Below are 20,975 nucleotides of genomic sequence, written 5' to 3'. Positions count from 1 at the left end.
CCATACTAATATTATAAATGCGAAAGTAACTCTGTCTGTCTGTCTGTTACTCAATCACGCCTTAACTACTGAACCAATTTGCATGAAATTTGGTGTAGATATTTTGATACCCGAGAAAGGACATAGGCTACTTTTTACCACGGGACATAGGATAGGTTTTATCCCGGAAATCCCACGGGAACGGGAATTATGCGGGTTTTTCTTTGACTGCGCGGGCGAAGCCGCGTGTGGAAAGCAAAGCTAGTATGTTATAAATTGACCATACAAAAGTTATATACATAAAGACAATCTTTCAGCTTTATATCATTACAATAGATGTTGTATGTAATATTAATTATTAATTATAATGTGGGTACTTGGAGATACTTTACTTTACTTTATAAAAATGTAATGTCACTTGATCATTATAAGAAAGAGTCAAACACAACAATAGATAAATATAATAATAAATCACTTTTAAAATCCGTTAAAAAGACTGCAATTTCGAAATCAAACGTTCACTGATGACTTCTTAAATTTCAAACCGTTCAACAATATAATAACATAGAAATCCTAACGAGACTTAGAGCATTAAGTAACGAGATATATAAAGATTATATAAAACGCGTCACCTGAACTAGATCAGGCTTCTCTGACCATGTGTTAGGTGGTGGAAGCTCATCGATGGTTTAAAAAATATTTGTTTTAAAAAATACTTATGTAATGACGATTCGAAAGTGCTACTAAATAGTAGTCTAATTGAATAAATGAATGTTTGAGTTTGAGTTTGAGTTTGAGTTTGGTTTAGTTTTGCCATGGATAATAATATGTATAATGCTATGTTTAATAAAAAAGTGAAATCCCGTGTCCCCAAGTAAAATAAATAAATACTTCGGGACTTACAGTTATTTTTAAGTGAAACTTCTTTAGGCGCGTTGAGAATAAAATTTCAAGGTCGCATCAAGGCAATATAGTCACGTCATGGAGTGAGGTGATGATTTTGGTATCTTTGAAGCTTGCCAAAGAAGTTTCACTTCTGAAACGTGTGCTTGGCACACACGCTCTTTTTTATTTAATACTAGAGGTCCGCCCCAGCTTCGCCCGTGGTACATATTTCGCAATAAAAGGTAGCCTATGTCCTTTCTCGGGTATCAAAATATCTCCATACCAAATTTCATGCAAATTGGTTCAGTAGTTTAGGCGTGATTGAGTAACAGACAGACAGACAGAGTTACTTTCGCATAATATTAGTATGGATTGTCACATCACAATCACATTTTTATTGTTTTAAAAACTAATTCAAGCAGAAAAAGAAATAAATAAATAACAAACAACCAAGAATCGCAATATACACGACATTCTTAAGTGCATAGAACCGAGTAGTGGTACTGACGAACGGCAAGTTGAGGCTACTTCAGCCGACGCCACATGTCGACGGCTGCCGTCGACACGCAAAAACGGATGCCGTCGACAGGTTGACTGCATACTGCAGGCGTTTGACGTTTGACGGCATGTGGCGACGGCTGAAATAGCCTCTGCCGTTTGCAACTTGCCGTTCGTCTGTTAGAACGCTTATAGAACTCTCCAGAAATCAATATGGCGGGAAACGGCAACCATGATATTAATCAGACCATCTCAACTTGGAAATTCAAATTGGTCCAAACTTCCGCATTGAATTATTACTGACAATATTAATTTAACTGTCCAACTGCTTCCATAAATTTACGGGATCTTGGAAAATGTATTGACTTCACAGTGTTTTGAGTTTTTGAACAACATATTCTGAAATTCATCAAGTTTTGAGTATAAATTAAAAGAAATTATAAAGAAGAAACATTTTAAATAGTTGTAGCTTGAAATTCGTTCACGACAAACCCGGGCAAAAAGAACGCAGGCATGTGCTGTTCGAGACTAAAATCTCAAATCTATCTACTTACTGACAAAATTTCATACAGATCAGGTTAGCTGTTTTTGCGTGAAAGAGTAACAAACATCCATTCTTTTACTCACACCTCTGCGATAGTAAATAGATTGACATGATATCTAGTTTGAATGCTTTTAAAAATACTGTGTTTATCACTAAAATAATATGTTGTAACTTGTATCTGTGGTTGTACTATGTAAATGTACTATGGAGCACTAGGGTATCGATCTTAAATCGAAATAGCCACGATAACATTGTTTTTTTTTTACAATTTGTATGTGCCAATTCCTTGCTTGCCAATTCCTATAATATTAGGTCAATAGGAAGTTTCCTCTAGGTCTAGGTTTTACGAGATTCCTTGAATTAAAATACTGACAGAATATTGACGTGAACTTCTTTATCGGGGTTGGAAAAAAATTTAGTGTAACATTTTTCCGTTACGCGTGACATTTTTCCGTTATGCGTCTTCTTATCCCTACCACGCGTGATTCGACGTATTTCTGTAAAGTTGCGTAAAGTAAATTATTTTTTGAAAAATAAGGTCATAAAGAAGTTTCACTTCTTACGTGTGTACACTAGTACACGCACACATTTTTTTATTGTTCTAGGTTTTGTTAGTGCTTCTATTTCAAATAAGTAAGAAAAGGAACAATTGCATAACGAATTTTTGCACTAGCTTTCCGACTTTGCCAGCGTACCTACTTAAAAGAAAATTTGCATAATTCCCGTTCCCGTGAGATTTTCGGGATATAAACTGTCCCACGTCCTTTCCCTTAAAAAAGTTTCAGTTGTTTATGCGTGAAGAAGAGACAGATAGATGGACGGACAGAGTTACTTTCGCATTTATAGAAGAGAGTTACGTTCTTAAAAACTTTCTCGTGTATACACAGGGTAAAGTCAGAACAAAAAACTAGTATTAGTCTAAATGAATCTGTCCTCAATATTTGCTTTATGTTAAGCACGGAAAAATACACAGCATTGTAGTTACAAATTATTTAGGGTTCAACAGTGTACTGTGCAATTATTAAAACATGTAAATAACAAAATTATCATCCCATTTAAAAAGAGAGAAACGTAGTACTTGAGTATTTATTTAAGTTAGTTCATGCTTTTGCATTAATCTATACTAATGTTATAAAGCTGTAGAGTTTGTTTGTATGTTTGTTTAAACGCGCTAATCTCAGGAACTACTGGCGCTAAAAAAAGCGCTAGTTTGAGAAGTAAAGCCTTGTTTAATTTTTGTTTTTATTGACATTTTATTCTAAAGTTACTTCTCCGATTGTTACGTTCTTTACACTTTTTAGTTCACAACCTTTGACTGGGTGAACCGATTTTGATAATTCTTTTTTTATTTGAATGTATGCCCTATGGTCCCATTAAATTTAGCGTAATTCCGACAATTTGTAGTTAGTTTATAGTTTTTTGTTAAAAAAAGAAATAATTGAATACGGAACCCACACATTTCTACCGTTTCGCACTTGCCTACATTGCAATGTTCCCAGTTATTTCATATCAATAATTCGACCTATTTCCCGCCGAGCCCTCCTCTGTGTTGTGTTTTTAATTTCACACGCAATTGTAGAAGCAAGCATGATGAATTTATGCTGTTATTACTGTAAAATTTAATAAATTTTCATGTGAATTTTTGAGGAAAGGTTCAGCGAAGTTGTCGAGTTCAGTTGAACCTTAACGGTTGGTTTTTAATTAATTTAAACAATTTAACATCATGAGTGTGTGGTTACAAAAGATTTGGAACTTCCCTAATAAGTTAAAAATAACTTTTTTTTTAAGTGGAGAATGCTCCTGCATACCTATGGCCTTCGGGGAAAAGCCCTTAGGTTATGTCGGACTCCCACTGCCTACAGATGATAAATGCACTACCTAAGTTAAAAATAACCTATGGCAGGAAAGTTCTCTTTTCCTCAGTTATACATTGCAACATGGTAGGTATGGAAAAGTCGAGGTATGGGTGGCATAGAGTAAAGTAATACTGTGGGATGGATGGAATGTCCAAAAATTAAATTGGTATATCAATTTTTCTGCGCACTAATTTTTGGGAACAGCTCCATCCGCGTTGATTTTTAGTTCTACAGCTAATTTGGTTTTAAATAACAACAAAAATCTCTTCTTTATATCGAGTTCTTTGAATAGAAGAATTTCTTAGCAGAAAGAAAAATTTTGAATTTTGTTTAATTTAAATTATATTGACTATTCATGGTCTAAGAATACTTAACATAAAGAAAAAGTTTTAAGTTCCAGTCTTAGATTTTCAGATGTTTAATTAACCGCCTTAAAACCTTAAGATGATTGAAAAGGATGTCATCATTTATTATTTTTAGGTCCACTATGCTATCAATGGAACTTTGGAATGTGATGGGGCCTCTGTAGGTTTTTAGATAATTAATTAATTAATTATTATTGGAACGAAACTAAAGAAATGAAATGTAATGAAAGAAAATTAAAATACGTTTATTATGGACACATGAAAAAAAAGATACAATTCAGTTGAAAAAAAAGGAACTTAAAAAATATACGTATGCCATATTTAGGCCAGCCACTCAGTGTGTCATCACAAATTTTCAGTGGCCGCCTTATTTATTATTATAATAACGGACTTTAAAACATAACGAAGTACAATCTAGATTAAACATGTATTAAAGTAACGAAAATATTATAAAAATTATCTGATCAGTTAGATTTCAAAAAAAGTTATACACGAACCCGTGCTTGTTGGAGACCGTTTCGCACTTGACTTTTTTTTCTGATTCTGGTTTTCTTCTGATTCTAATAAAATTATCAACCCATTGTTCTAATTATGTTCCAGGTAGCGGGCAGGATCCTGAATGCTGTGATGTCGAGGCATCATGTGGAACAGCTTGGGTTGGATTCTGGCTATTGTGAATGTGGTGTCTTCGTTGTCTCCGGTTATTAAAATTGGTAAGGATATCAATGAATCAATTTTTAGGGTTCCGTATTCAAAAGGTAATATCGCCGTCCCCGGAGAATAAAATTTTATTCATGTTATTATTGTAGTATTCATTTTATGTATTCTTGATAAATTTTTAATTGTGTAATGAATTTTATGTTTTTATAACTATGTACTTATTTTTTTTTCTCGATGGATGATAAATTTTATTAACTATGTATTTTTAGACTTAAAACTGAAAAATTTTAAGACCTGTTTTTTTTTTATAATTGTTGTACACGCCTGCTTTATGGCCAATTCAGTTTAGGAAATAATGATTAATGTACTTCTGTAAATTGTATTAATTGAGTCATTATTGGTGTGTCTAATAAATAAATAAATAAATAAATAAATAAATAAAATGATAATCGCCATTATCATAGTTTTATTGTTATGCGATATTTGAAGCCTACGTAGCCTAATACATCTATGCAATTTTTTTTGTAATTTTTCTCCTGTAGGTAATCCACAAAGTTATAAGATATTACAATATTCACTGCTTTTTCCCAGAACATATTCGTACTAGAAAATAAAGATAGTATTATGATAGTGAAAAAGTTTCTTTACTCTTAATGTGATAATAGTTTATTTTATTTTATTTTATTTGCAACACAAACACATATAACAATAATATAGGTACAATACTTATTTAACTTCATAAACCTTAATGACTAATTGTTATTGCAATAACATGTGTTGACTACTAGACTATAAATTACAATCGCTTACACATAAACAAAGAGTAATCAATATACTAATTAACAGATAATAGGTAATTTAAAAAGGGGAATGGTACAATACTACTAGAGACAAATTTCTAAACTATTGAAGGACCTGCGACAGTATAGTAAGGTTATCAAATAGGCATTTCCGAAATCTAATAGGTTTACTCGCGATAATGTCAAGATCTGGAATTATCTCGCACAACTTATTGTAATTTGTGCAGATTCTGTTTAGAGTGCTATGATATGCTCTTTGGGTGCGGTGGATTGGCAACGTGAAAGTTCGATTATTTCGATTACTTCTAAGTGGTATATGAAAGGAGATTTGGGAAAGAGCTGCAGTGGACAGTTGACCACATATAATTTTATTTAGAAATATTAATTCCAATATTTTTCGACGATCTGACAGTTATTACAATAATATTCTCGGAAAAACGAATCGGCGAAATAATGACGAACGCCTATTATCCATTAATGCATTATCCAGCATATGTCCAATATGAACGAGAATAAAATGATAAGGCGCGCCACATACCAGCGCCACATGCTACATGCATCGAACATTTACGTAGCCACAATCAATGCACACGAAGATCAAGCACGAACATCAAACACGAACATCGAACACGAACATCAAACACGAACATCGAACACATACATGCAACTCCTCAGATGAGTCAGAGCGAGGTAACGCCGCATGAGTCATATTTTTTCGTGCGTGCAGCCGGCTTTATCGAATTATGAGACGTTGTCACGTCAAAATACGGTCATAAAGAAGTTTCACTTCTTACACACATTTTTTTATTTTTAGTAATTGTTGTTCTTGTGTTATTCCAGGTGCAATCTTTACCGAAGACGCCAGAGGAGGGAGTGCTGAGTTGGCTTTTAAATACGCAATATATAGAATAAATAAAGAAAGGAGTATTTTACCTGAATCCACTTTAGTATATGATATACAGTATACAACGCCTAGGGATACTTTTCGAGCGTATAAAAAAGGTAAGCATTAATCTTTTTATTAAAGTTGATTAACTTAAACTCGACTCAAACCTTTATTTATTCAATTAGACTTCTTCTAGAAGCACTTTTGTATCGTCATGACATATTTTAACCATTTACCGCCGATTCAAATAATATAAATTCATTTTTTTTTCTTAAACTCGACATCAAACCTGTAGTTTTTAATTTATCTAGAATGGAAGTAAGAGGAGGAAAAAAGTTGTTAAAAAATAAAAGAATAAAAATTTGAGTCATATCTATTACTAGCTTACCGCCCGCGGCTTCGCCCGCTTTGTCTAAAACCTAATAAATTATACACTAAAACCTTCATCTTGAATCACTCTATCTATTAAAAAAAAACCGCATCAAAATCCTTTGCGTAGTTTTAAAGATTTAAGCATACAAAGGGACATAAGGACATAGGGACAGAAAAAGCGACTTTGTTTTATACTATGTAGTGATAAACATTGCAGTATTAAAAGCAGGAGATCGAATCTATCGAATTTCACAAAGATACTGGTAGAGATTGCTGTTCATCAATAAGGCCGCCTTTTGTGCAAATGATGCCTTTTTGTACCTAATATTGTTATTTTTTGCTTTGTCCTTTCTTTTTTTGTACAATAAAGTGTTACAAATAAAGATACATTGTTATTCAATGAGCACAGGAGCTACTTCACTACATAATATAAAACAAAGTCTGTCCCTATGTCCCTTTGTATGCTTAAATCTTTAAAACTACGCAACGGATTTTGAAGCAATTTTTTTAAATTGATAAGAGTGATTCAAGAGGAAGGTATATAATTTATTTTTAAGTTTATATTTTATTAGTATATCTTCTAATATATAAAAATCAATGCCACTTTTCGTTGTAATTCCATAACTCGAGAACGGCTGAACCGATTTCGATAATTCTTTTTTTATTATATTCCTTGAAGTACGAGGATGGTTCTTATGTAGAGAAAACGTTAATATGTACCACGGGCGAAGCCGGGGCGGACCGCTAGTATTTTATATAATAACATATTACAATACAACACGAGTGAAGCAACAGCAAGCTAGTAAAGATACAAATAAAAATCCAAGACTCATCGTTCTTTTAAATAAAATTTGTACATCTTATATTTCTATAATATAATAAACTAGGTTTCCGCCCGCGGCTTCGCCCGCGCAGTCAAAGAAAATATCACCATACCAAATTTCATGCAAATTGGTTCAGTAGTTTAGGCGTGATTGAGTAACAGACAGACAGACAGAGTTACTTTCGCATTTATAATATTAGTATGGATTAGATTATATCAATATACCTTACCGTAGTACCTACATCAAATAAATTCGCCCACGCTCATGTAATAAAGTATTTCGATAACGTCATTTATATGAAATACTAGCTGTGCCCCGTGGTTTCACCCGCATTGCTCCGCTCTTGTTAGTCCTAACGTGATGATATATAGCCGATTTGAAAAATTCTTTCGGTGTTCGATAGCTCATTTATCGAGGAAGGCTATAGGCTATATATCATCACGCTAAGACCAACAGGAGCGGAGCTATGCGGGTGAAACCGCGGGGCGCAGCTAGTCGTAAATGAAACTTATTCTTTACCTATCAGCAGAAAGACAAAAGACATTAAAACCGATCTCAAAGTGAGAAACCGCGCTAAGCCGACATGCCTTGACCTACTCCGCTAATACGATTGTGTTGACCGAGTTACATACATACATCCACACAACTAAAGTATAATCCATACATGATACACCATACAACTAATCCGTAATTTTGTGAAAAAGATTATGCCTTCTAGTTTTTAGGATTAAAATACATTCAAGCATAAATTCAAAGGCTGCAAATTGCTAAGAATGATATACGAATTTGTAGTAAAAAAGCAAAATTTTAAAGAAAAAACAATGAACTTTAGTTTATGTTTTTGTATTTATAATGAGGCTAGGTAGAGCCGGGGGTAGGCGGCTAGTAAATATTTTTTCTGATTTTTCACTTGTCTCTATGAAAATATTTGAGATTTTGTGAAGATAGACGGAGAAAGATCTGGAGAATGTAAAAGTATTAGTCTATTTTACTTAGAATAAAGGCTTTTTTTATCCCGATAAAAAGTTTTAGAGTACCATAGATAACCTACGTTTTTAGATTACTGTTAATTTTTCTTTGACCACGCGGACAAAGCGAGAACTATGGTAACTATTATGTAATCTGTGTAATCAGAAACCACATTTTCTATCATAACCGAAGTTTCTTTAATTCCCATTAATTTATTACGTGTTCTCAAAATTGTATTTACAATCATAAATTAATATTTACAGCGTGCATACAAATAAAATCAGGCGCAGTAGCCATCTTCAGCAGCGCTGGTCCGCTCCTCGGGTCGACGCTGTCTGCAATGTGCCAATCGTTGCACGCGCCACACTTCACTATAGACCCTAAGTACATAGCACGTGAGTATAGTTTTGCTTGGCAAAATAACTGGGATATGTGTGAACGAATAAGGACTCTAAGCTCTAAGTATATTTGCCGTGAGTATATTTTTGTTTGGTCAAATATTTGGACATCTGAAAAGCAATATACACTCGAAGTATACAGCTACTAGATTTCCGCCCGCGGCTTCGCCCGCGTTTGCAAAGGAAAACTAGTTCCCGTTCCCGTGCGATTTCCGGGATAGAAACTATCCTATGTGTTAATCCAAGTTACCCTCTATATGTGTGCTAAATTTCATTGTAATCGGTTCAGTAGTTTTTACGTGAAAGAGTAACAAACATCCATACATCCATACAAACCTTCGCCTTTATAATATATATTAGATATTAAGATTTGTAAATGAATATAGTTCCTAAGTATACAGCATGTAAGTATGATTTTGCTTGACTGAATAACGGAGATATTTTTAAACGAATTTAGTCTCTTTGGAAATAGAAAGAAAGTATCTTTTTGTTTGACGAAATATCTGAGACAAATGTATTCATGTAAATGAATAGAGCCCTTAAGTGTATAAGGAATGAGTATATTTTTGAATAGCTAAGTAACTAAGTGAATGAATAAATCTTATATAAGCATACGGACACATCATACAGTGTATGAGTATGTTTTAGTCAGAAGTCTTAAGTCCTTCATCAAACTGCAACTCAATTATATACCTACCTGTTTTCGTATCTTCTTTTTACTTCCGTATCAAAACTTCTCCATTACTTCCAAGTATCAAAAACGTTCGAGCTTACTTGTCAAACGAATTTCAACCCTATTCACAGAGCATTAAAATTGATATTCCAGCACAAAACAGCACAATGTCGTTCACAATCAACTTGTATCCGTCGCGAGAGTTATTGGACATGGCTTTCACGGATCTCACGGCGTATTTGAACTGGTCCAGAATGGGTATTATATATGAAGACTATGGTTTTGGTAAGTAGAGAAAGATATGCACACACAGTTTACCTCATATACACAGACAGCTTACAGAGTACTTTTTATCTATTAGTAAAAGTTTGGCGCAAACTGGCCATGGACCACAGCCACTGGTAACCAGCGACATACATACCATACACACTTTTATAGGCACACATTGACATATACACAAACATCCTAAAGGTACTTACCTAATTACACATATTATAGACTTGGCCTACATACATACCATACTCACTTTTACAGGTACACATACCTATATCTTAGAGATAATAAGTCTTACAGTTGCAAACATAGAAACGTACTCGCGCTAAAATATACACACACACAAAGCGAAAAACACGCACTCATGTATACGTACATAAACTCTAACACAAACATGAACGCAATATATCATATGTGTGGTACAGTGGTTAACGCGTGAGCGTAGAACCGAGGGGTCATGGGTTCGATTCCCGGTGGAGACGAAGAAAAAAAAATGTCTCGGTCTGGCAGGACACAGAAGGCTGATCACCTACCTGTCCCTAAAGAAAATCGATCAGTGAAACAGATGTGTAATACATCTGCCCCTTACCCCACTAGGGGACATGGGACTTCACTTGTGTTAAGTCTATATACTTCACAAATTAATATATTATTATGTTCTAAATTTTGATTTCGATTTTGTACAATTATTGCACAATTACCTACTGCTTCAAAAACATTCATATTAATTGTTATTTTTCTTATGTTAAAAATACATAATATAATATTACAGCAGATCTAACAACTTTAAAAAAAAATATCCCTGTTATAAATGTATAAACACACTTATTGTTAAATGGAGTAATTCCAAAATAATGTATTTTTCTTATTCAATCTATTCCAGGAGAACTAAACATAGGTAACCTAGCTCGAGATGGCAGAGATATGTACGCGGTGCGATGTGATGCTCGTGACTATCGACGAGCGCTGTACCAACTTAAGGCGCAAGGGATCGGCCATATTATTGTAGACACGGATCCTAGGCATTTACGGCAATTGGCTAGAGCAGTAAGTACCCACACACAACATATAGATATAGACACACACATAAAAACATATAGGTATGTCAATTTTGAATCAAACAAGCTTTAAAAAGTGAGGGTAGTTCAAGAATAGTGTTTCATATAGTACAAAATTATCAAAACACAGATTTTGTTTAAAAGAGTTGGCTAGTGATGTATGTTCCGAACGTGTGATGGGCGATGTGTGTTGTTTGTTAAAATTATTCATATTAAATTTTTTTTAAATGTCTTTAAAAAATTATGTATGAGAAAAAGTATGTATGTCTTTTAAAAAAGTATGCAAGATGTTTACCGTCTGATTACGGATAGCGTTTTTAATTTCAAAAAAATGCTCTGCTACCCTGCGAAAGTTGGCATAGCATGTAACGTGTTTTCAAAAGTTGATATACTGGACTAAATTGCCCAGAACTTTTTATTAAAACTATCAGGAACTATAGACGTATGGTGCATGCTTAAATTTTTAAAGTGAAACTTTTATTACATCGTCTCAAAATTTTGGGTCTGTGTAGCGCATGTCGCGTGACGTACGATAATTATCGTAAGTTTCACTTTTACCGTGGTTTCATAAAACCACACAACTTTTTTATGTTCTGCTAAGTTCACCGACATATCAGGAATAGAGAGAATCGGACATGTTTTTTTAATTATAATCTTATTGTATAGGTGTGGTGAATAATTATTAAAAATAAATGATCATTTCTCTTTTCCAGATCCTACAGTTACAAATGAACAACGAAAACTATCATTATATCTTTACTTCTTTTGTGAGTATTATCATTTTTAAAAATTTCTAGTAAATTATCAATTTGTAAATCTAACAATATTTATTTTTAATTGACCAACCATAGAGAATGTATGAAATAGACTATGAGAGAAATTACCAATAAATGGTGAAACCGGTTCCCAAAATGTTAACTAGTGCAGTAACTAGTCAGAAGTGAAACTTCTTTAGCAAGATTGGCAAAATCAATTACTCCATCAACGCGCCAAACAAGTTTCACTTCAGTAACACAATATTTTTGATAAAATTCAGATATTTCTACCAATTCCAAATGTCTCTTCACTCCAGACCTTTACCATACCATTACCATAACAATTTCTCAATCTTTTTTCACAGTTACCCTCATTTTTTTTTCAGGATATGGAATTATTCGATTTAGAAGACTTTTACTACAACCGCGTAAACATGAGCGGATGGAGGCTCGTCAATAGAGACTCTGATAAAGTGAAAGATGCGCTACAAGTTATGGAGAAGTTCCATCCCATTGGGGCGTCTATACTCTCTGGGGGACATATTAAGGTCAGCATAGATTAGAATCTATATCCATACTTAATAATAGAAATGCGATAGTAACTCTGTCTGTCTGTCTGTTACTCAATCACACCTTAACTACTGAACCAATTTGCATGAAATTTGGTACGGAGATAATTTGATACTCGAGAAAGGACATAGGCTACTTTTTACGCCGGGAAATAGGAAAGGTTTTATCCCGGAAATCCCACGGGAACGGGAACTATGCGGGTTTTTCTTTAACTGCGCGTGCGAAGTTGCGGGTGGAAAGCTAGTATGTACATAAAAATGAAACCCTTTTCGCGTTGTCACGGCATCACGTGTAAACGGCTGAATCGATTTCGATAATTATTTTTTTATTATATCCCTTGAAGTACGAGGATGGTTCTTATGTAGAGAAAACGTAAACATGTACCACGGGCGAAGCCGGGGCGGACCGCTAGTGATAAATAAATATAAACACACACACAAATGTGTGTTCGTCTTATATTTATTTATTATATTGAATCTTACAATTAGATCGTTATATATTATTATAATTGGGTGTCGCTGAAAATTAGCTCTGCAATGAAGGCCTATGCTTTTCATTGTAAAATGATGTAAAATGCCTTTTAGTATGTAGGTTGTTAGATTAAGTAGATTGTAAGTACATAAATTGTTAATTTTAATATTGCCTATCTGCTAATAAAAAGTTTATTATATTATTTTATTATTTAAATGTACGGAATTTGACACAAAAATGTACGTTTGGTTATATTCTTACTTCTTGTCATTTAATACCTATTTTGAAGAAAATTAAATAACTCAATTCCAGACTGACCCAGCGCTTCTCTACGACGCTGTCCAAGTACTGGCCTTAGCACTCGCTTCGACCAAAGATGTTCACAAAAGTAATGTGTCCTGTGACACGGAAACCCCAATGGCCCACGGGAATATGTTGTGGGAGAATATACATAAGGTATAATATAAGCCTTTATTCAGACACAAAATATGATACATAATATTAAACACTTAATCTGACGACTCTGATGAGTCAATGACACCAACAACTCGGTCTGTTTGCCCAATTCTGGCAAAGGCCTCCTCCATCTTCCTCCACTCTATTCTGTCAAGTGCTTTCCTTGACCATGTTTTTCCAGCTATAGACTTAATTTCATCCTCCCATCTTCGAAACTGCCTACCTCGTTTCCTTTTCCTATTCCTTGGGTACCAAAAGATGATATCTTTGCTCCACTTATTAATACCTCTTATTGTATGACCAGTCCATCTCCATTTAAGCTTTCTGATTCTAGTTGTTACATCTTCAATTTTAGTGCGTTTTCTGATGGTTCTGTTACTTATTCTGTCACATTTTCTTATGCTCATCATGCTCCTTTCCATTGCTGTTTGGCAGGTTGCCAGTTTCCGATTTTGTGCTTTAGTGAGCGCCCAAGTTTGGCAGCCGTAGGTTAGAACTGGGAGTATGCAGGTGTTGTATAGCTTGGATTTAACAGCCATCTTAGTTTCCGTGTTCTTCATAATTTCCTTAAGACCCCAGTAGCACTTCCATGCATTCCCTATCCTTGTATCTATTTCCTTAGACATTATATTAGTAGTTGATATTTGTTGACCTAGATAGGTATACTCTTTCACAAACTCGATTGGCTGGCCATTGATGATCATTGTATCTTCGATAGCGTTGGTCATAGCTTTAGTTTTAGAAGTGTTCATCGTGAGACCTACCTTGCGGCTTTCTCTCTCTAAGTCTGTGAGCATGCTTTGTAGATGTTCTTTTTTGGTAGCGAATAATATGATGTCGTCGGCAAAACGTAGGTGCGATAGTTGTTCTCCATTTATGTTCAATCCGTACTGATTCCATTCAAGCTTTCGAAAGACATCTTCCAAGACGGCTGTGAATAGTTTAGGTGAGAGAGGGTCTCCTTGACGTACACCTCTATTTATTTTTATTTCTTTCCCCTCCTTTTCTAGTTTTATTCTTGCTGTGCCCTGAGTGTATACATTCTTTATAATTCGAATATATTTGTGTTCGACGCCTTGGTTCTTTAGGGATAACCAAATGTTTTCGTGTTCGACTGAATCGAAAGCCTTATTGTAGTCGATGAAACAGCAATAAAAGGGTACATTAAATTCTTTATGTTTTTCGAAGATTTGTCTCACAGCATGTATATGGTCTAATGTTGAATAGCCTGCTCTAAAACCAGCTTGTTCTTTAGGCTGATTTGCGTCTAAAGTTTTGGTTATTCGCCCTAGAATTATTTTTGCAAAAACTTTATAAATGTTCGACATAAGGCTTATTGGTCTGTAGTTGGTAATTTCGCTCTTGTCACCTTTTTTATGCAGTAGGATGATTGTAGATGTAGTCCACTGGGTCGGAATTGTCTCTGTTTGTATAATATCATCGAAGATATACTTCAGTAAGGGTGTAATGTAGTTCTTGCAACTTGCCAGCAATTCATTAGTGATGTGGTCAGGGCCTGGAGCTTTATCTAGTTTCTGTGATTCTATTGCCTTATTTATTTCTTCTACTAAAACATCTGGTACATTATCTATGTTATTTAATTTAGTAGTTTGGTTTATTTGGTTTTTACTAGAGTAGAGATTTTCGTAGAATTTAGTGGCAGTAGATAGAATGTCGGGTCTCTTAGTTATTTTGCTAGATCGGTCTTTTATATTGGGTATCCAATTAGATTTCTCGGATAGAAACTTTAGCGCCTTTTTTATGCCACCTGTCTTCGTAATGTGTTTGTCAAAAGTTTGAAGTCTAAAATGTTCTCTGTCTCTTCTCATTTGGTTTTTTAATTCTTTACTTATCTGACTTATTTGTTTCCTAGTAGTCTTCGTTTTCTCCCTGATTTTTATTAATTTCCATCTCTCTTCTAGAAGTTTTATAGCTTTTTCTGACAGGTATTCTTTGTCTCTTGGTTTAGATTTTTCGTTGGTTTCTGTTTTTTCTGTTAGTATATTGTGTAGTATGTTGTATTTCTGTTGGGTATTTAGTTTCATACATAAGGTAAGTGTATATCTATACTAATACTAGCGGTTCGCCCCGGCTTCGCCCGTGGTACCTACATGTTTATGTTTTTATTCATAAAAACTATCCTATCTCTCAAGTTGGATCGAACTGCACATGGTGTGCGAATTTTATTATAATCGGTTAAGTGGTTTAGGAGTCCATTGAGGACAAACATTGTGACACGAGATTTTTATATATTAAAAGATTATAAAGCTGAAGAGTTGATTTGTTGAAATTGATATTTTTGGTTTTATGGCATTCAAATGCTTTTATATAAATTTATAAGGAATAGAAAAAATTCAACACTCAGCGGGACTCGAACCCGCATCCTTTCGCGCCATTCCGGGGCGGATGACTAACCAACTCAGCCACTCGTGACCCGCCTGAGTAATCGAACTTATTCTACTCTTTCAGTTTTATGTGTCTAAGGGACACACCGCACGCCATCTATTGAGATGATTAATTTGAACGTTTATTTGTTTGAACGCGCTAATCTCAGGAACTGCTGGTCGGATTTGCAAAATTATTTCGGTGTTATATTATAGCCCATTTATCGAGGAAGGTTGTAAGCTATATATCATTACGCTAAGACCAACAGGAGCGGAGCAACGCAGGTGAAACCGCGGGGCGCAGCTAGTTGTCTACACTAATATTATAAAGAGGAAAACTTTGTTTGTTTGTTTGATTGTAATGAATAGGCTCATAAACTACTGGACCGATTTTAAAAATTCTTTCACCATTCGAAAGCTACATTATCCACGAGTAATATAGGCTAGGTTTTATCCAGAAAATCCCACGGGAACGGGAACTATGCGGGATTTTCTTTGAAAACGCGGGCGAAACCGCAGGCGGAATACTAGTTTAATATAAACAAAAATGTCCTCAATTTCCAGGTACAAGCACACGGCCTAACCGGACCCATGGAGTTCACAAACGGTGTCCGAACGACATTCAACCTGCAGCTGATGCGTCTAGTAGGGGGTGTTGGGGGTGTTTGGGGTGCTGGGGGTGCGGGGGGTAGGGATGGGGGGACAGTTATGTCGGGTACGTGGAACCCGACCGATGGGCTCGAAGTCACAGATCCGGCCGCGTATAGACGGGACCCACCGCCTAATGTTACGCTCACTGTGGTTACTGTTGAGGTAAGTGAAAGGATGGGTGGCAGATATACAATTGTAGAGGTATTTGTAGATTTCTATGTGCACAAAAACAAACAAACTAACATTTTACCTAACAAAAAATATTATTTTTACGGAAACAAAAAACCCCGACTGCTAGTTTACGTAGCCTGTGTTACTACCGAAATTCTGATGATTACAATGATATATACCTCAAGAATAGTATCGACTCTGCGCCATTTTGTGACGTAAGAAATGTGAATTATAATAATTAGATAATAGGAATGAAGAATTTACTTTTTTCCTGCTAAGGGCAACAAGGCAACGCTATTTAGAGTGTTTCAGTTAACACCTATTAGATCTGTGGCTGGCATTTCACCACTTTCTGATATACTTTTTTATGTTCGTCTTTTTATATATTATCACTAGCTGCTCCGCGCGGTTTCACCCCCGTGGCTCCACTCCTGTAGGTCGTAGCGTGGTGATATATAGCCTATAGCCTTCCTCGATAAATGAGTTATCTAACACCGAAAAAATTTTTCAAATCGAACCAGTAGTACCGGAGATTAGCGCGTTCAAACAAACAAACTCTTCAGCTTTATAATATTAAGTATAGATTTGAAATGACGTCATATATTTAGCTATATACATTTTGTATCAAATTAACTAACAGATAAACTAATAAGAACATACCAGGAAGTTTTGAAACACCATAAATTACTTTAATCCTCAAAATATTTAGGAATATCCCGTGTTCCCAACGAACTGACAGCCCCAAATATCTTTAATCCAGGAAAAACCCTACGTAATGGTGAAAGAAGGCTGGAACCTGCAAGGCAACGCTCGCTTCGAGGGTTTCTGCATAGACCTCTTAGCCCGAGTCGCCGCTAGAGCCGGGTTCGATTACCGGTTGAGGCTCGTACCGGATAATATGTATGGGGCTTGGGATCCCGATACGGGGCAGTGGAACGGGATTGTACGGGAGCTCATAGATCGGGTGAGTATTATGTGTAAGTTTGTAAGAACTAACTTTGGTAATAATAATTAAGCGATTAAACTTATATGTATAAGAGTCCTTAATCCTATCCTTCCTACTAATATTATAAATGCGAAAGTTTGTGAGGATGTGTGTGTGTTTGTTACTCTTTCACGCAAATACTACAGAACCGATTACAATAACATTTAGCACAAATATAGAGGGTAACTTGGATTAACACATAGGGTAGGTTTTATCCCGGAAATCCCACGGGAACGGGAACTATGCGGGTTTTTCTTGGAAAACGCGGGCAAAGCCGCGAGCGGAAATTTAGTTTTTTTTTTATAAAATATTTTAAATATAATAGTTTTCTATAAAACTATCAATTAATAAATGCATATTATTTGTACTATGATAGAGAATCCCCTTTAACATACAAAAACACACATTGAAAAAAATCACACGCATTGAATAAAAAGTATTAAATAAATTTAAATTAATAAAAAAAAAATGTATATTATATATTGATCTTCATTTTTTTGTATTTCTTTCAGAAAGCGGACATAGCAGTCGCGTCGATGACGATCAACTACGCACGGGAAGTCGTTATAGATTTCACGAAGCCGTTCATGAATTTGGGCATTGGGATCTTGTTTAAGGTAAGACTTCACTCCCGTAGTCCCTGCATAAAGTTACAGAAAAACCCGCATAGTTCCCATTCCCGCGGGATTTCCGGGATAAAACCTATCCTATGTTAAAATAGCCTATGTCCTTTCTCGGGTATCAAAATATACCAAATTTCATGCAAATTGGTTCAGTAGTTAAGGCGTGATTGAGTAACAGACAGACAGACAGAGTTACTTTCGCATTTATAATATTAAGTATGGATGTATTACTAAACTAATACCTAAGTCAATTTTTTTATTATAAACTAGGTTACCGCCCGCGGCTTCGCCCGCTTTGTCTAAAACCTAATAAATTATATGCTAAAACCTTCCTCTTGAATCACTCTATCTATTAAAAAAATCGCATCAAAATCCGTTGCGTAGTTTTAAAGATTTAAGCATACAAAGGGACATAGGGACAGAGAAAGCGACTTTGTTTTATACTATGTAGTGATACTTTGTAACCACATTTTCATTTTCATTCTCATTCTCACTCTTACTCTCACTCTCTCACTCTCATTCTCTCACTCTCACTCAGAGCGTTGCAAGTGTGTTGATATGCGTTTTTCCTTGACATAATTAATTTTCTTTTTTTAAACTATTTTTTTACTTTACAGGTACCCTCATCCCAACCAACGCGATTATTCAGCTTCCTAAACCCACTCGCCATAGAAATATGGTTATATGTTCTAGCTGCGTATATATTGGTTTCATTTACATTATTTGTTATGGCGAGATTCTCACCTTATGAATGGTGAGTCATATTTTTTACTAGCTGCGCCCCGTTGTTTTACTCGCGTGGCTCCGCTCCTGTTGGTCTTAGCGTGATGATATATAGCCCATGGCCTTCCTCGATAAATGGGCTATCCAACACCGAAAGAATTTTTCAAATCGGACCCATAGTTCTTGAGATTAGCGCGTCCAAACAAACAAAGTCTTCAGCTTTATAATTTTTGAAGTGAAACTTCTTTAGGCGCGTTGAGAGTAAATTTTAAAAGTCGCGTCATGGCAATACCGTCATGTCATGTAAGGCGACAATTTTGGACAATATTTGAAGATATTCCCAAAGAAGTTTCACTTCTGACACGTGTGCTCAGCACACACGCTCTGTTAACCAATAAATGTATTCTTATTTAAAAAATACTTTTGTAAAATTATTTCCGAAAGAAGTTTCACTTCTGACACGTTTACACGCTCTTTTTCCAATAAATGTATTTTTTTAATAATACTTATGTTATTTTTACACTTTTCAGGTCAAGCAGTACGCATGTATGCGGTCATGAAACTAAATTACTCACAAATCAGTTTAGTGTTTGTAACTCCATTTGGTTCATAACCGGAACGTTTCTGAGACAGGGATCTGGATTGAATCCTAAGGTTAGTGTTTATTTTGAGTATTTAAAATACTTACTGTCTTACCACAAAACAATTTAAACACAGTCTAACTTTAAACCAGGGATCTGTCACTTTAATAGTTGTCTATGGGCTGATTTTTCAATCCTTGGTTAAAACTTATTCATCGAATAACGTATTAAACTACCATTTCAAAAATGTATCATAATTGTCCGTATATGTCAGTTTACAGGTGACATTTTAATATGTTCGTGTAATACTTTATTGGGCGGATAAATTTTTACCAAGGATTGAAAAATCGGCTCTATGTGAAATAAGATAAACCCTGATTAAAGAGAACCCGCGCTTAAAGTTAAACCCTGTCTGAAGTTTTTTGTGGTAAAACAGTTTATGTTTTGATTTTTACTACAATATTTTTCATAAAGAAATATACTATTTATACTATCATTGTATACCGCGAATTTGGCTGCCTTTATAACTAAAAGAAAGTATTACCGATACAGAGTGCAGTGGATGGAACTTACAGAACTATACTAGCTGTGCCCCGAGTTTTTACATTGCTATGCTCCTAATGGTCTTAGCGAGATGTATATAGCCTATAGCCTTCCTCGATAAATGGGCTATCTAACACCGAAATATTTTTTCAAATCGAACCAGTAGTTCCCGAGATTAGCGCGTTCAAACAAACAAACTCTACAGCTTTATAATATTAAAAATAATAGTATAGATATGTTGACCCGACCTGTTTTTAGTATTTATGCAAAATTTTAGGTAAATCTATGCAGTACTTTTTGAGTTTATCCCGGACATACACACGGATAAAAAAAATTTTTTGAAAATAAAAATCATAAAATCGATTTTTCAGGCCACATCAACGCGAATAGTAGGTGGTATTTGGTGGTTCTTCACACTAATAATATTATCATCGTATACCGCGAATTTGGCTGCCTTCCTCACGGTAGAACGGACGGTATTACCGATACAAAGCGCAGCGGATTTGGCAGCTCAGAACAGTGTGCAGTATGGGACGCTCAATGGAGGGTCCACTATGACGTTCTTTAGAGTGAGTTTTTGAAGATTTTTTGTAGTTTTAGGGGAATATTACAAATGTAGTTTTCAATGTTTTCAGGGAAAAGTGTCTGGTCATGAAAATATATATTTTGTTAATTCGGTGTTATTGGTTTTTTTTTTGTGTAATATACTTAATGTATTGCTGAATTAGATTTTAAGGGAACATTGAAGACTATTTTTTCGTTTTTTTGACCTATTTGAGAAATCTAATGGAAATTAATTGCTATTTGCTATTCAGTTTTTTAAGCAAAAGTTGAAAGATTTGTATCAAAATATTTTGTTATACTTAATATGAATTTTTAATATGTGCTATTTAACGATGTTTTTTAAATTTTGTGATTTTTATGTGGATGTAGATAATGTGAGGATAAATTGAGACGCTTCCTCTCAAACTCCTTACTTTTTGAAGCTTTATCTGAGTCACTGTTTCCCAAATACATACATA

General features: G+C 34.9%; 1 protein-coding gene across 1 annotated transcript in view; it reads left to right on the top strand.

The window, feature by feature from the left end:
• Positions 1-20,975, top strand: part of LOC123702321 (glutamate receptor ionotropic, kainate 2) — a 35,066-nt gene that overhangs the window by 9,094 nt on the left and 4,997 nt on the right. The window contains exons 2-15 of the mRNA XM_045650039.1: positions 4,728-4,840; positions 6,428-6,589; positions 8,902-9,033; positions 9,863-9,994; positions 10,866-11,029; positions 11,754-11,807; positions 12,182-12,343; positions 13,149-13,292; positions 16,241-16,489; positions 17,259-17,462; positions 17,996-18,100; positions 18,724-18,860; positions 19,360-19,483; positions 20,325-20,522. Of these exons, the coding sequence (XP_045505995.1) occupies positions 4,768-4,840; positions 6,428-6,589; positions 8,902-9,033; positions 9,863-9,994; positions 10,866-11,029; positions 11,754-11,807; positions 12,182-12,343; positions 13,149-13,292; positions 16,241-16,489; positions 17,259-17,462; positions 17,996-18,100; positions 18,724-18,860; positions 19,360-19,483; positions 20,325-20,522 (2,040 nt within the window). The 5' untranslated portion in view covers positions 4,728-4,767. The remainder of the gene's footprint in view (positions 1-4,727; positions 4,841-6,427; positions 6,590-8,901; positions 9,034-9,862; positions 9,995-10,865; positions 11,030-11,753; positions 11,808-12,181; positions 12,344-13,148; positions 13,293-16,240; positions 16,490-17,258; positions 17,463-17,995; positions 18,101-18,723; positions 18,861-19,359; positions 19,484-20,324; positions 20,523-20,975) is intronic.

Source organism: Colias croceus, chromosome 23 (genome assembly GCF_905220415.1).
Source record: "Colias croceus chromosome 23, ilColCroc2.1".
Lineage (NCBI taxonomy): Eukaryota > Metazoa > Arthropoda > Insecta > Lepidoptera > Pieridae > Colias > Colias croceus.
The sequence above is the reverse complement of the archived record's forward strand: the minus strand, read 5'-3'. Positions and strand labels throughout refer to the sequence as shown.